This window comes from Alligator mississippiensis, chromosome 10 (assembly GCF_030867095.1).
Source record: "Alligator mississippiensis isolate rAllMis1 chromosome 10, rAllMis1, whole genome shotgun sequence".
In the NCBI taxonomy this organism is placed as follows: domain Eukaryota; kingdom Metazoa; phylum Chordata; order Crocodylia; family Alligatoridae; genus Alligator; species Alligator mississippiensis.
The window spans coordinates 77,482,151-77,497,464 of record NC_081833.1 but is presented as its reverse complement, the minus strand read 5'-3'; the positions used below and the strand labels follow the sequence as shown (position 1 = coordinate 77,497,464).

General features: G+C 59.4%; 1 protein-coding gene across 2 annotated transcripts in view; it reads right to left on the bottom strand.

Moving 5' to 3' along the window:
• The window catches only part of PMFBP1 (polyamine modulated factor 1 binding protein 1), a 145,772-nt gene that overhangs the window by 10,275 nt on the left and 120,183 nt on the right, over nt 1-15,314 (bottom strand). For both annotated transcript variants that reach the window (XM_059714012.1, XM_059714013.1), the window contains one exon: nt 10,856-10,939. In XM_059714012.1, coding sequence (XP_059569995.1) covers nt 10,856-10,939 — 84 coding nt within the window. The remainder of the gene's footprint in view (nt 1-10,855; nt 10,940-15,314) is intronic.

Genomic DNA, 15,314 nt, shown 5'->3' with positions numbered 1-15,314 from the left:
AGAGCCCTCCGGCCTGGGCCCCTGCTGCAGCCAACACGGACAGCCCCGGGGCCTCGGGCTGAAGGCAGCTGCTGCCTGCGCTGGCACACGAGGCCCGCAGCGGGCAGGGGCAGGGGCAGGCTCGCCTGCCGTAGCCCCCCGTGCTGGCAGCGAGGGCGGCTGGGTCGTCTGAGCCAGCACAGACCAAGGACACCGCAAGGGCGTGCCGAGGCCTGAGCGGGCTGGCAGCGAGCGCAGCGGAGGGCAGGCGCGCCCCGAGGCCGGGGAAGGGGCACGTGCGGTCACGGCCTGGCGCGGCGAGCCTGGCGGGGCAGCTCCTTGGCTTGGGGTCGTGAGCGGCAGCGCCAGGGTTTGCGCCGCCCCACCCGGGCTCGCCCCACGCTCCAGTTTTGCCTTTTCATAAATACTTTAACTGCAAATTTCCAGGCCGGGGCCGGGGCCGGGCTGCGCGCACCAAGGTGCTGTAATGGAAATCGTCGGTTGCCATGCCGACCGGCTCCGAGAGCAGATCGCAGGCACGTGAGCAGGGAGCGCGGCACAGAGCCGGGCACTTAACCTCCGTCACCGCCGGCTCTTGTGCGGCCGCAATTGAATTTAGGCCTCGCCTCTCCCCGCGGACTGCAGCCCGGCTCGGGCAGTGGCTGCGCACGGCCGGCGAGGCGCAGCACAGGCCCACGCCGGAGCCTCCGTGCCTTTGCTGCGCCACGTCTGTGGGCAGCGCTGCCCGCGGGGCCTCCGCTCGGTGCTGCTGGCGGGTGGCCCGCAGCAGGGCAGCAGGCCCGGGCACGGCGAAGCCCCCAGGAAGCTGCTGCAGGGTCCCTCGGCAGCCCCCCGGCTTCTCCGACCCACCTCCCCCGGCGCGCGGAGGCCACGCCGACACCGGGCCGCAGCGCGGGTCTTCCCTGGGGTCACGGCTGCTCTCCTCTGCCAGCTCTTTTTGCGTTAATTCTGCCCCGACCGCGGCGCGTGGCTGGCAAGGTGCCTGTGGACAGCTCGGGGGTGGCAGGCCGGCATGCTTGGGCTGAAGGAGCAGCCTCCGGACAGGGAAATCCCAGGCCACAGGGGACACGACCACGTGGACACTTACAGGAGAAAGGCTTGAGCCCTCCCCACTCTGTGCTCACACCACGCTGGTCTTCGGTCCCCGCCCTAGCTCCCACGACCCTGATCCCTTGCCCACGCGCTGGCTACGAATCACAGGCCGGGCCCATCCCAGCAAAGCAGCAGGGCCGCAGAGCTCAGCCCTGAGAAGCCCAAGACGCGGTCGGCGCACCTGGCCTCGCCCCGCGCAGGGTGACATGCCTTCGGCCCATGGCGTGCACCCGCACACTACGGCAGCGCTGCCAGGCCGTGGCCCCCACGTCTGCACTGGAGAAGTGAATGCACCGCCAACAGGCTCCCGTCTGCAGAGGAGAGCTGCTCCCACCCCGGGCAGATGAGAAATGGCTGGGCACGCTATCAAGCGTTCGACCTGCGCGGCTGCTTCGACCACGCTTCTGCGCCTGGCCGACGGCGCTCTCGGCCAGCCCGGCTGCACGGTGCTGGCGACATCACGACCCAGGGCCACCCGGGCTGGTGCAGACACTGCCCGCCTGCATGGGGCAGGGATGGGTGGGCACCGCAGCGGGTGGGCAGGGCCCCTGTGCACTCCTATGCCCCGAGCAGCTGCACGTGGCCCAGCCAGTCCCCGGGCCCAGGAGTCTTGTCTCCGGCAGGAAGGGACAAGGGGCAGCGGCTGGGGTGGGGGCTGCTAGCCCCGGGCCTGCCCACCCGCCCCAGGGACCACGCGGGGCTGCAGGCTGGGCCCTCGGACACCCCGTGCCGAGGGAGGCCGCTCCAGCCTTGGCACGACGCAGCCTGGGACGGGCCGTGCCGTGCCGTGCCGTGCGGGGAGCTGGGCCTGGTGCGGCACCGGGGTGCGGAGGAATCCTGGCTGCTCGGCAGCCCCGCAGCGGCCGCCAAGGGCAGCGCGGAGCCCGGCTGCGCCGCCGGCCCCGGGCCGCAGCTGACGTGACAGCGCCCGGCGCCCAAAGCCATGCGGCTCGCGGCGCCCGCGGCCTCCTGTGCTGTGGAATGACTCCGCTCCACGCAGCCCGGCGGGGCGAGCGCTAGAGGTGAGCGAGAAGCCCTGTCTCGCTTTAATTACTGCCTTAATGTTATTCTTTTCAGTGCCATGTTAATTGAAATTAAACAGCTGCCGCGTTCTGGCTGGGACAAAAGCGAATCCTTTCTCGCTGCTCTCTGATTTAATGAAGACTGACGTGCTGTGAGAAAACAAAAGGCAATTCAGCTGCCATATTTCACTGAAGCACACACAATCACCAATTAAAGGCAAAAGGAACTGTAAACCCGAGCCGGGACCGAGCTGGAACGGACAGACCCACTGGGCCCGTTTTAAAGAGACAGGCAGCCTGGCCTCTGGGCAGGCCCCGGGCCGGCCCTGGGCAGGGAGGCATCAGCGGGCCCTGGCGATCCCAGCCCTGCCCCGCCATCCTCTCGGCCCCCCCGCGGGAGACCTGCGTCGCCGCCTCTCCCACCACGGCCGGGGCACAAGACGCAGGGCAGACGTGGGCATCGCAGCAGGGTGGCAGAGATTGCGCCGTGCCCACCGACCAGCCCGGGGCTGGCTCCTGGCAGAGCACACGTGGCAGCCAGGGGCTGTGGTCTGGTCAGCGAGGGCACACGCGGACGTCTGCAGTTTCCAGGCTTGGGACGTGGCCAGGCCCGGGCAAGGTCAGAGCGCGGATGTCAGCGAGTCTCCACCGCCCACGAGCCGCCTCCCTTCCCAAACCGAGGGCGCGCCAGCGATGCCATTCCGCATTTAAAATATGCAAAACGAGGAGCCGGTGCAGACCTCATTAACACCCGCCTCCAACATCATTAAGATGTTTCCAAGAAAATTAATTGAGAGACTCATTAAAAATAAATTAAGAAAAATGTGTTGCAGAGCGCTTGCTCCCAGCTCGTAAATCATGGCTCAGAGCTTCGGGCCGCTGCACAGGCAATTAACGCCAGCCGATCTGTTTTATCCTGACTGCGAAAATTAGAAAGCAGACGTGGAGATTAGATTAGGGACGTCTGTCAGGCGGAACTCGGAGCGAATATTTTAGGATACAAAATGGAAATCAGGAAAACAAAGGGAGCTGAGATTTCACTCAGAGGAGCCGGCAGGCAGGGTGGGGGAGGGATTCAGAGGTTTTCTGTTGTGAGGAAAGGTTGGCGCTGCGCCGGTTCAAACGCGTGCCCACCCCACGCCAGCGCTTCCATTGGCACACGGACGCCACGTGCCCCCCGCGGCCGTGGGCAGAGACACTGGGGGCCCAGCATGGAGGACAGCGTGCACCGGCTGCGTCTCATACCCCCACGCCACCACGGCTCCCCTCCCCATGCTGATTACACACCACGTCCGCAAACACGGGCTGCTGGCGAGGCCACGTGCTGGTGACTCAGCTCTGCACCACGGCACCACACTGCCCATCCCTAACACCGTCCACCTGAGGATCGCGAGCCACTTCATCTTCACGAGCTGAACCTCGCCACCCTGCCAAGAGGCTCCAGCACTGCTATCCCCATCTTACACTGGGGAAGCAAAGGCCCAGATGCATTTAGCACCTGATTTTCAGAGCCTGAACTAACTGCCCGTGCATGGGCCAAGAGGGTATCTGTGCTCCCAGCAACAAGGTAAACACAGGCTGTTTGCACAGACAAGGGCCCCGCTAAGCGGGAGCAGGGACAGCCAGTAGCACGCAAACATGCGTGCATTTGCAAACTGAGCACAGGTCATTTAATAGCCCAGGTCCAACAGACCGTGCCAGGATCCGACAGCGAGCCTGCGCCCAGCTGGGACAGGAGGCCAAACTTCTGACCCTGTGTCTTGACCCCAGTGAGACGGAGGCAGTGCCTCTGGCCAGGAGACCGCTGCGCTGGTCCCAAGCCGAGCTCCCCACCGGCCACGCCAGCTAGCGGAGGGACCTGGCGTCTGCCTTCCATGAGCAGGTGCCCGGTTTCTTGACATGGCCCCTCCCTGCCGACCTGTGCTGGGCAGAGCTCAGGCTGCCGCATGCCAGGAAGGCGGGGAGATTTCACGTGGGTAGAGGGAGGTCGAAATGTCTTTGACTGTCTCCAGCCCATGACAAAGGCCCCTGCATGGTTCGAAGCCCAGCTCTGCCATGCACCTGAGTTACAAACCACCCTTTCCCCGCTCACCCTCCGTGCTGCACCCCTGAGCTGCAACTTGCATGCGCCCTGGGATCCCGCCTGCTTCTGGGGCCCATGCTTCAGGAGGGGCACGGAAAGCCTGATTCACCTGAAACGCTTCATGTGGACTTGCAGCCCTGAGCGATGGTATTTTTAGTCACCAGTGTCAGGCCATTTTGAACCTGTCCATGTTACCTTCCTCTGCCAACTCCTCATGTTCCTGAAAAGGCCTCCGACGTCCCGCGAGGAATGCACACACCTTATGCTTTCCTAGACTGCACCATCACCATTTCCCAAGGAGCTACGAGTCGACCAGCAGAATGGAAGAATTCACTTAGAGCAAAAAGCAAAAGCATCCCATTAGCGTTGTGACATGGGGACATGTTAGCATGACAGGCCTGGGAGGATGGCAGGTTTGGGACATGACGAGGGGCTGGCTGGACGTGCCCCATCCGCCAGGTCTCTGCGGTGCTGGAAGAGAACGTCAGCTTGTAAATGATACAATTAATGATACCATCTGCAGGCACCGTCTGGAGGAGCGGCCGAGAGCATGGGCATAGTTTGGCAGCACAGAGCAGAGCGGGCCACTTGGAAAACAGGTGCAGGGGAGGAGTGGCTCTGGGAGAGATGTGGGGTGCAGAGGATGCTCAGCTGGACATGCACCTCTGGCGTGACCATGCCAGCAGGGCCGGTGCGGTCCCTGGAGCCGTAAGGGGGCTCTACGAGGGCTGCCAGCAGGAGCAGGGAGGTCAGATGACCTCTGTATTTGGCAGTGCCCTGACCTCCACTGGAACAGTGCACCTGGTTTGGTGGCAATGCTACGAGGCTGGAGAGGGTTCAGAGAAGAGCCACGAAAGTGCCTGTGCTTGGAGGACAGGCCTTGCAGTGAAGGGCACGAGGGGCTGGGCTTACCCGAGGGAAAGGAGAAGAGCAGTCACTAGCAGCTCCGCGGGTCGGATGCATGAGAACTGGGGGCTCCTTCCCCAGCAAACAAGCACGTGCCAAGAACCAGGGCTGGAAGCTGCGGCCAGACCAAGCCAGAGACGTGCCAGGCTTGCAGTGCCCCTGAGGACACACTCCCCGTGGCTGGGTACCGCTACCCGCGGGCTGGGCCAGAGGCAGGAAGTGGTGCAGGGAGTGTCGCACAGGAGGTCTGACGAGAGGTCACCCGCCGCCTCTGCCCCGTGTTCCTGAGCTGGAGATGCCAAGTGAGATCACCTACTTCCTACCAAACCACTTATGAGTCAGGTTCGCTTCAACACGGACGTGCAGATTGTCGGACAAGTCTCTGGGAGCCTGGGGCAGGAATCCAGTCTTTTGCTATCTCTAGCTGGGATTCGGGCCTGTCGCAGGCCAGAGAAGAGACGCACGCGCTTGAACGTTTGTGAGATTGAGGCAGCAGCTGCCCTGAAATCTTCAGGTTTGTGTGCTCAGCACCCGCTGAAACCCTGCTCGTGGGTGGCCCTATTCCACACCAAGGACGCGAAGACAGTCACCCAGACACTTGACTAAGAGACTGGCATCCGCGTCTTAGTTATGGAGGGGTGGAAAAATACTTTCATGAGTGCCAACGGCAAATGCACCTGACCACGGGCCTTTGAAGAGGGCCATGGGAGAGCAGCTGTGCTTAGCCAGGGCCCGCGCTTCCCTGGGAAGCACTGACCACACCAACTGCACTCTAGTAAGGTGTCCGGGCGCATGCGCAGGAGGCCTGTGCTACTTATTTGATAGCAAAGGGTAAGGCGGGCCCACCTTTCTGACAGCAAAACACCCACATCTCCTCCTCTTAGGTCCACGCTACCGTGGGGTCAGTCTCCATGACAGAGGTCAAGCGCTGTTAGAGAAACATGTGGCAGTACCCCCGGCCCCATGAAAGCAGAGCAACCCAACAGAAAAATGCCAAGCACCCTGCAACTTGGAGCCACTGCAGGATCTGCTGCCTCCCGCAGACACGCGTGCTTCCACGCGCAGGCGGCACAAGATGCCTGTCACGTGGCAGACGCCTGTCCTGCAGCTGGGTGCTCTGCCCTCCCTCGCATACACGGCTCTCAGCACACAGAAAGCCAAACCCACCTGTAAAACAGCCCATCAGGCAGGGAAGCCACAGGCCCTGCTGCCTCCCTGCGGGTGCTCGAGGGCAGCAGAGCTGGGCTCTTTCAGCCCCGAAGCAGATGTGCCCCCACCAAGAACGCCCTGCAGCGGCTCCCCCCACTGCTGCAAACACTGCCAAGGGCCGCCCTGTTGCAGCCAACAGCAAAGCAAAGCTTCAGCTGGAGCGAGATGGGGTGCTGCAAACGAGGCGCTCCTGTCCTCCACACCATCCCCTCGATTTGCAGCCCTCCCACTCTCTGCAGCACAGGCCTCGGGAGATGCCCAGCTCTGACCGGAGCATCGCAGGCCCAAGCCTTGTGGGGGGGCTTCCACTGTGCCGCCGGCTGATGCCAGGCACCAATCCTGCAAAAGCTTCCCCGTTCTCCAAACCATCGCAGAGCAGGGAGCTGCCACCACCCCAGATGCAACCAACACAAGGAACCAAGACTGGAGAGGGAAAGCAGCTTCCTAGCAGCGGGAGACACTTAGGGGCCAGACCCGTGAAACTCTTGGCTGGGCACCTGTCACCCCAGGCAAGCAGCCTTCCAACCCCCTCGCGCCCAGGTCTCCTGGACATGATGCCCGGAGCAGCTGCCTTGTACTTTCTGGTGCCATTTGCTGGGTGTCTTGCTCCCCACGGTGCTGATGTAGGTGACAGGCCCTGCCATCAAGACAAGCAGCGGAGCTCCCCCAGAGCTCATGGGAAGGCAGGCGTGGTCCCTCTTGGCGTGTGCATCTCTGGTGACCCACCCTGGCCTCTCCTCCCCGAGATGCACAGGCAGCGCGTGAGCTCCCCAGAGGATGGCTGCTGCCTGCTGAGCTGGGTGAAGGCGGTCTAGAGGCATTTCTGGCATGAGGGACACGCCTGTGCTCATGGGTCCTCATGCTGCCCCAAGGGAGCACAAATGCCTTATGCAAGGGTGCTCTTAGATGCCTTGAACTTGGCAGGAAGGCCCTAAGGAAAGCCTGCAGCAAGCAGATGGAGCAAACTGGTGAGGACCCAGTGCCAACTTTGTGCACAGTGCCTGGACCCAGGCTTGTTCACAGGGCAGCTATGCTGGAGGGGCCGGTGCACAGAAGAACCACCCGACGCTGGCTGCAAGGCTGCTGCTTAGCAGAGTGCGGCAGAAGCATGCAGCGGGCTGTGGGCACCACTCGGTGAGGTATGACGTAGGTGTTCGAGTCTCTCCGCATGAGGGAGACGCAGGAATCTGCCCAAGAGCTGCAGCAGTCCTGGGAGAAGCCATTCTCCTTGGGGAAGTAGAGGGGAGAGGAGGCTGGTGCTGGCACTGACCTGCCGCTGCGGCACCCATGGGCACATTGGTGCTTTTATGCCCCAGCTATGCTGCACGTCTTGGCCGTGGGGGGACAAGGCTTCAAAGTGCTGGCTTTAAATCACAGCAGCATCCCTCTCATCAACATATCCTGTGTCTATTTATAGGTGCTCAGCTTTCAGAATAACACAGAGTCTGTCGGTGCTCATCTGGGCTATTATATAACAGCGCATCGCCGCTCCGGCACAGATAACTGGCTGCACTCCCCTCCTGGCGAGGAGTGGGGATACCTGGGACACATGACCCGATGTGCCTTTAATCAGCCTTTGTCTGCCAGGGATCGCAGCACTTGGAGTGGACAACCCCATCCACAAAGGGCCGTGTTCCTTCGCCTGAATCCAAAATCCTCCCCCTCTGCATTCGAGGACTGGGCTCTCAGCTCCCCACTGCTGCCCTGGCAGGCTCTCTGGCCTGAATTCATTTCTGGGCAGGTTTGGCTGCTCGTGCAGCATTTGGGGGAGAAAGCCTCGCTCCGCATGTGCGCTTGGTACTGAATGGGCAATGATCCACTCCGTAGGTACAGAATCCAGCCCCAAACGGCTGATCGCTAATTCCATCCCCTTGTCTGCTTTAACTAAGACCTTTCCTCCTGCATGTATAATTTTCATTAGTGCTGAAGTTATTTTTAATTTGTAATTAACGCCGTCTGCTTCCCAGGATGCATGTCTTGATGGAATGAAAGCCTCCAGACAGTCTTGGGGGCCCGGCTCCGGCGTGCAGTACCCGGGCAGGGCGGTAGATGTCTCTCTTTGCCTTCCTACGGCCCGCGCCCGGCCTGGCACCGTGATATAGTGCGTGATTCTGAAATGGCAGCTTTTTGAAAATTCACCTTGATTATCAGACATTAAAAGTGACTCATCCCGCAGTGACTGTCTGGCAGAAGGATGGGATCAGACAGCAGACAATGAGGGACTGGACGCATTAACACAGTATATTACAGAGCCCATCAAAAATACCTTTGTTCTGTCAAAGATCCAATCATTTCCTAGTTGTGTTCCTCTGAAGAGAAAGAATAAAAAAACCGTAAGAATTTAAAGCCTCCCCCAGCCTGGCGTTCTGGGAGGGGAGGGACATGTTTTCTTAATGCCCGATCAACACGCGCAGCGAGACGGGACAATGGGGACGAGCGATGCTGCGCAGCACTGCTCTGCTCGGAACGACTATCAAATTATGACTCCCGATGCCGCTCATTGGAAACTCATTAGTGGGAGATGCACAAGCGAAGTATTTGTGGCTGCACTCACCTCCGCCACGATCTTCTAATCGCACGCAGCATTACAGCACAGGACAAAACGGGGCTTTTCACACTTAATATTAAAAAACTCCAACAATGGAGCTTCAACCTGTAATCACCCCAGCACATTTCATCTGCCCAGGGAGAGGCAGTTTAGAAATGCCACCGCTGATAAGTACCTTATAAGCAGATATAATAGCCCATAAGTACAAGCACAGAAGCCGTCGCAATCCCTGTACAGCCTGGAGCCACACAGCAGACACACGTGTGTGTGTACACTACAGCGGGCGTGGGTATGTGGCTGGGTGAGACGTGCTAGGTCCCTTGCACTGCTGTGTGAGCAGCTGGCACGCTCGCCTGAGCTCCTGAGGAGACGGAAACAGCCCAACCGGGAGGTTCTGGCTCTGGTTTTATCATTGTGATCACTGGCTGATGCAGCCAGGGAAACTGTCCAGGGCTAAGCAGAGTCTGTATCAGTCGTGGAAAATACCCCAAAGGGAGCGTGCCACAGATCAAAGGCAGCTCCGCAGCCTGCGCTCACATGGCTTCCCCTGCCAAATACTTTCAGTAATACGATTAAAGCCCAAATTCCATAAACACCGATTTCCCATCTGTTTAATAGTCATACGGTTCTGTGTCACCGGACGCTCCTCTGCCCCACCAGTTGTGAACAGCCCATGGGAGCAACACCGTGCACAAGGCGATGGGTCCCGCATAGGGCAGAGGGTGGAGGGCGTGGGATGCGGGCAGCGCCGGGGCAGACACTACAGCCACAGTGGTTAGAGTTGCCCTGCCAACCAGGAGGCTGCCGCAGACAGACAATAGCCCTGGCCTGTCTTGGAGCATTTGTGAGCCCCCCTTGCTCCTCGGGCCCCAATGTCAGTCCCAGAGGCAGGACGGTGCAGCCTGCAAAGCCTCCCACCCTCCCTCTTGGTCCCTGAACTACAGCGGGGAGCAGTGCTTTCCCTTTGCTCAGGAGCAGGCAAAAGCAGGTGCAGGCATTGGGGTGACAGGCCGGAGACCAGCCAGCTCCTCAATAGAGACGTTGCCCTCAGATTTACGGCACGCTTCCCAGGAGGCGGCGAACATAAACATGCAGTATGCAAAATCTCTGCCTGAACCTGACGAGCAGATGAAACGGGGGAGAGGAGGGTCCCAACCGCCCACACACTGAGAGTCTGCGGCACCGGGCGAGACTCATGAAAGGGAAAACAGGAAGAGAGTTTTCGTTGGTAGAATGCTAATGAGCCCGAAAGGTTATTGCTCTGCCGTTCTAGTGATAATTTCCAATTCTCTGTGTTCACAGGAAACCGGTACCTCAGGTCTAATCACATCTGGGTACTGTCTGGAGCAGACACTGTACGTTCGGCTGGTGTGGAATATCAACACACACACACACACCCCACCAGCAGCATGGTCAGAGTCTAGCAGGGAGAAATAACGAACAGGAAAGTCTTGCACGGCTTTGCATTCTGCAAATGAAAATGATCTCATTATCCCTGCCAGGGACCCAGCCGGTCACTTGAAAAATACATATTAAAAACCCTCTGCAGCTCCAGGGAGCCAGTCCGCTCCACGAGGAAGGAGAGAGGCAGGAACGGATGTGCAAAAACAAACATCACGGGGACCAGTGAGGACGACACCAGTGCTGGGAACCTGCCTGGCTGCTGCTGGGACTGGATTTCCAATACTGGCAAGTCCTGAACTGAAGCAGGGAGCACAGGTGCCAGGTGCTGCCCACCCCACCCTGGGTCCCCACTGCAACACCCCACGGAGAACAAGATGCCCTTGCTCAGGCCTGGGGGAGAAGCAGCTAGAGTCTAAGCTACCTGCCCACTAGACCAACACTGTGTACCCAACAGAAGGTGCAATCAAAGCTAACTTCTCATTTCCCTCAGCCAGCCTGGAGGGTGGTGGGAACGCCTCCCGCGTGTGCTGGAAGTGGGGTCCTTGCCTGGGCAAGGATAGCAATCGCGGGGTGCGCTTTGATGGGTGGTACCTCTCTCAGTGCTGCACTGCATTTGCTCCTCGTGGAGACCACTTCTGCCTCTGCTCCGGCCAGCTGGGCCTTTGCTTCTTGCACCTGCAGATCAAAATGACACAGGGCTGGTTAGGAGCTGCCCTCCATTTCTGTAGGGAATTGTGAGACCAAATCAGCAAAAGGTGGAGAGGGGGGTGGATGAAGGAGGAGGAGAGAGCAAGTGGAAAGTGGAAACCCCCAGCTATGATCCCAGCATGCTATCATGCTTGGCTCTGGTCTCAGTCACAGCCATTAGCCTGCACATGCCGCATGTCAACTGTACGACTGACACAACACGTCTCCCTGGCAAAGCTGCAAGCTGCCCCGGCCGGAGGAGAGCCGGACAGTGAGGGAAGATCTGGGGGGAGACAGAAGGACCAGGGCGTGATGTACGACTGGGGACAGGGTGCAGGAGTGGGATTGTGAGGCCAGCGTGGACAGAGGGAAGTGGTAGGAGCGTGCGCGGGGAGCCCCAGGGCTGGGGAACTGGGCACAGATGGGAGCCTACAAGACGCACAAATGCACAGCTGTGCTAGTGCCATGCAAGAAGAAAGCTTTGCCTGGTGGTACCTTAGATGCTGTCAGGCACAAGCTGCCTTTCCTGGGGCCTGGAGGAGAAGCAGAGAGAGGACATGCTAAGTACCATTACAACAGTAACGGATGCGCATCCAACACAAGACGGGCTCAAAAAAAGCTGCTTTGTGCATGTTCCCCGGCCAACTAGGCTGCAACAACACAACAGCATTCCCAGCCCGTCATCCTCATGCAGCTGAGGCTGCCCTGGATGATGGAGTGTGGAGACTGGCTAACCTCACATCTCCCATTGCCCGGAGAAAACGAACTTTGGTACAGCAAACTTCAACCTTAGGAAACCAGGAATATCCTGTTCCTGTAATGCAGGCTTCATCCGCCGTGGGGACTGGCTACTGCTGGAGGAATGGTTTGGAAAGGAGGGTGCAGAAGCACACAGCCCCGTGGACTCCCCTTTCCCAAACGTCTTCCAGGGCACTCAGTCTCGATGGGTTCGTCAGTCATTCGTTGCCAAGCTGGATGTTTGTTACCAGGAGTATCTCTAGCCTGTGAAACGCAGGTCAGACTGAAAGACCAATGGTCCCACCTGACTTGAGTCCATGAATCCGCAATAACAAGCCAACAGCGTGGACTAGGAGAACGCACCATTTGCTGCCTGTGCGCAGCTGCAGGTTGGGTTCACGTGCGCCAACAGCAGGCACCGGCAGGGGTGACATGTGCCGGTGCGTGGGGGCAGGTCTTTGTTGCAGTGGCACGGATGTTCCCAGAAGTCCTGGCATCACAAAGGAGTGATCACGGCCCAGGAGCTCAGGAAAGACTTTGTAATGTTGAGACAGCACAGAGAGAGCTGCATAGGCATGCTGAGCCCACTGTGCCCACGTGGCCTGCCAGCCTGGCACTGCTTGGCAAGTCAGGACCTGCTGCATGCTAAGGATCTGCTGAAATTCTGCTTCGAGCCAGCGAGCAACAAGGAGGCAGAGTGAATGCCACTCCTGAGATGCCGGGCAGGCCAGGGGCCCTGCTACGTGCGGACGGGCTAGGCTCCTGCAGGTAGTGCATGAAGGCAGCTGTGAAGTGTCCCAGCCAGATTCCCTGGCTCAACGTGGGCTCAATCCAAGGTTCACGTGCAAGGCGCAGCAAGGAGGGAGGTAATTCCAAGACATGCCCGTGATGTCAGTTCATGGAGCGACTCTCTGCAGTAGCTCTGTTTCCCCAGCCACTAGCTGTGCGGTCACGGACACTGGGACATCTGCAGCAGAGTGAGGACTTCTTCTTTGATGTGCAGTGGGGAGTAGCAGAGAAGATGGTTATAACTTGCTCCAAGGGCACAAGCCTCCATCTGCAGAGGTGCTACACATCAGCTTAGGCAGCGAGAGCTGCAGATCAAGCAGCCCTTGAGTCGAGCTCTCGGGAGTCTGAGATGCCGGCATGCAAGGTCCGTGCTGCACCAGCCCTGGTGCGTGGCTCCATAGTAATCAGCGCTGTCCTTACAGCTGTCCTGCCTTGTGCAGCCTGGTCCCATGGCATCGGCTCGCCTCCTGGCCAGGTATTAAGTGCAACCAGTGCTGCTAACCACACAGCGTGGGCTCCCAGATTGCTCCTGCACACTGGGAGGCGTGGGATACAACACGGCTGGCACCGGCCAATCTGGCTGTGCAATCCCTGCAATACAGAACAAGGCCTTGCTCAGGTGTCTACAGGCCTGGGCCTGGCCCAGGACCTTGGTCTCCATTTCCCTGTATCAAGCGGCTCTTCTAGGTTTGTGGTTTCAGGGAATCTGCAAAGCTCCCTCTGCTGCCCCGAGGCTTGTGCTGCTCGCCCCCACAATGCTGCTGACCTTTCCGGTTACGTACTCAGGGCGGAAACCAACACTAGCTTGCCCACTGCCTGCTCAGGATGCTGGGCACCCGGTGCGCGTGCCAGATCCGTCACATGCTCAACCACGCAGCCCTCACAGCCGTGTCGGCCTGGTCTGCCCACTGCCGAGTTGCCCTCTGGACTGTAACACGCCAGCCTCGCTCTGCTCTGCCCAGGTGAGCTTTACAGACATCCTACACCTGCCTGGACTGGCCTCCCTGCTTGCTGAAGCTCTGCTACACCCGCGCTTCTCCCGCCGACAGCCCAGGACTCCAATCCCCCAGCCAGGGCACTGCATACCAGTGCTCAGAGACACGTATGAGCCGCTGGCACAGCTCCTTGCACTCAGTCCTGCCAGGCAGCATGTCCGTGGTGCTGGGCCCTCAGCATCCTTGGCCATCTCTGCAAGAGCCCTCAGCGATGCCAGGCAGCCTACCACGCACAGCCCCTGCACCAGTCCAAGCAGGTGCAAACCCCCATCCTTTTATCCACACAAGAGTTTACACGGACCTTCCCTTCTCTTTCTGCGCCCAGCCCAGTCCCTCAGGATGTCACGATGAACACCCATCTCGTCTACTCGGTCCCTTGGCTGCCCTGTGCGGGGTCACGCAACCGCTTGTGTAAACACGGTGGGCAACTGCACATCGCGCTCGTTCAGATCAGAAGCATAAAGGAGGGGCAGCTCCTTCCGAACTACTGTGCTGCAACCGCAGAGGCATCTCTACACCTGCGTGGAAACACCCGTTTCTGGAGCCTGTTAGCATGGAGCCAAAATTATAGGCTACAGCTCTCCCCATTCCTTCCCTTCCCTCTGAATTAAAGACCATCCATGGAAGACTCTCACTTCAAAACCCAGCCAGGCAACTTCTAATATCATGCAAAGAATAAATTGCTAATATCATGCCTGAAGAATAAATTGCTCCTATCAGAAATAAAGCATTTTAGTTTTGCCACAAGCAAGATCTGTGTTTATACACCGCTCCAAAGGCAGCTCCATCTCTACCCTCCTTCTCTTTTGATGCACAAGCCTGCATACCGCAGTGCTGTGATTGGACTTGGCTCTGGAGCCATGCAAGTGTAAATATTCATTGGATTCCAAGATCGTTCCCCCAGCCTCTCCTCAAGGCTCTGCGGCTGTGCAAACAGCCGTGGCTCCATGACCACCGCAGCCTGGAGGATGCCTGTTCCTCCGCAGCCCGCGGACTCCTCCTTTACAGAGGCAGATGTCGGGAGCCAGCCCTGCAGGCCATTTCAGCCAGCAGCAACGTTGTTTGTTCCCTCGGCAATCATCCATGTTTCGCAGTACGAGTGACAGGTCCCCGACTATAGCTACCCCGTGCCACAACCACGCTTCACACACAGCCGCCAACGACTCCTGCAGACACACACAGACTGCCTGGCCCAAGCTTTGAAGCCACATCCCCGGGCAAACTCACCCCATCCCTCAAGACATGGTACGTCTGCATGCTCTCCACCCTGCCCTCCCATTCAGCGTGCCCACAAGTACAAGCCCTTATGGACATCACATGTGCCCTTCTGCCCACTGGCCCCGGAGTGCACAGCATGCGTGCGTTCATGTGCATCTCCCACTGATCCACCCAGAGCTCAGGCATGCACGCGCACACACTGCACCTCCCCGGCACAAGCAGCTCGGTGCAGTCGCAATGTGCTCACCTCCGCCCTGCAAGGTGCTAAAATGACCCCAGCACGGCAGAAAGGTGCGAGCTGACAGGATGCGGTGCGCAGACTCCTCCATTACCTGTTGCTCTGAGTCTGTACTAAAAGCAGGCAGCTCTGTCTGAGCAGCCCTTAGAAGAACCGCAGACATGCCCAAAAGGCCCCCCTGGGGCTGGCAGGGGCCAGTCTCCCACAGCTGGTGCTGCTGCAGCCAAGAGGCACAGGTGATAGGCCATCCGGCCCATGGGACACCCAGCTCAGCCCTACCTTGGCCCTGCCTGTCTGTGGCCATGTGCCGGGCAGATGGCAGCTTTCTGCTGCTTCCCTGGGTGGTCTCTCACCAAAGGCTTGGAGCGAAAAGGGCGACTGGGCG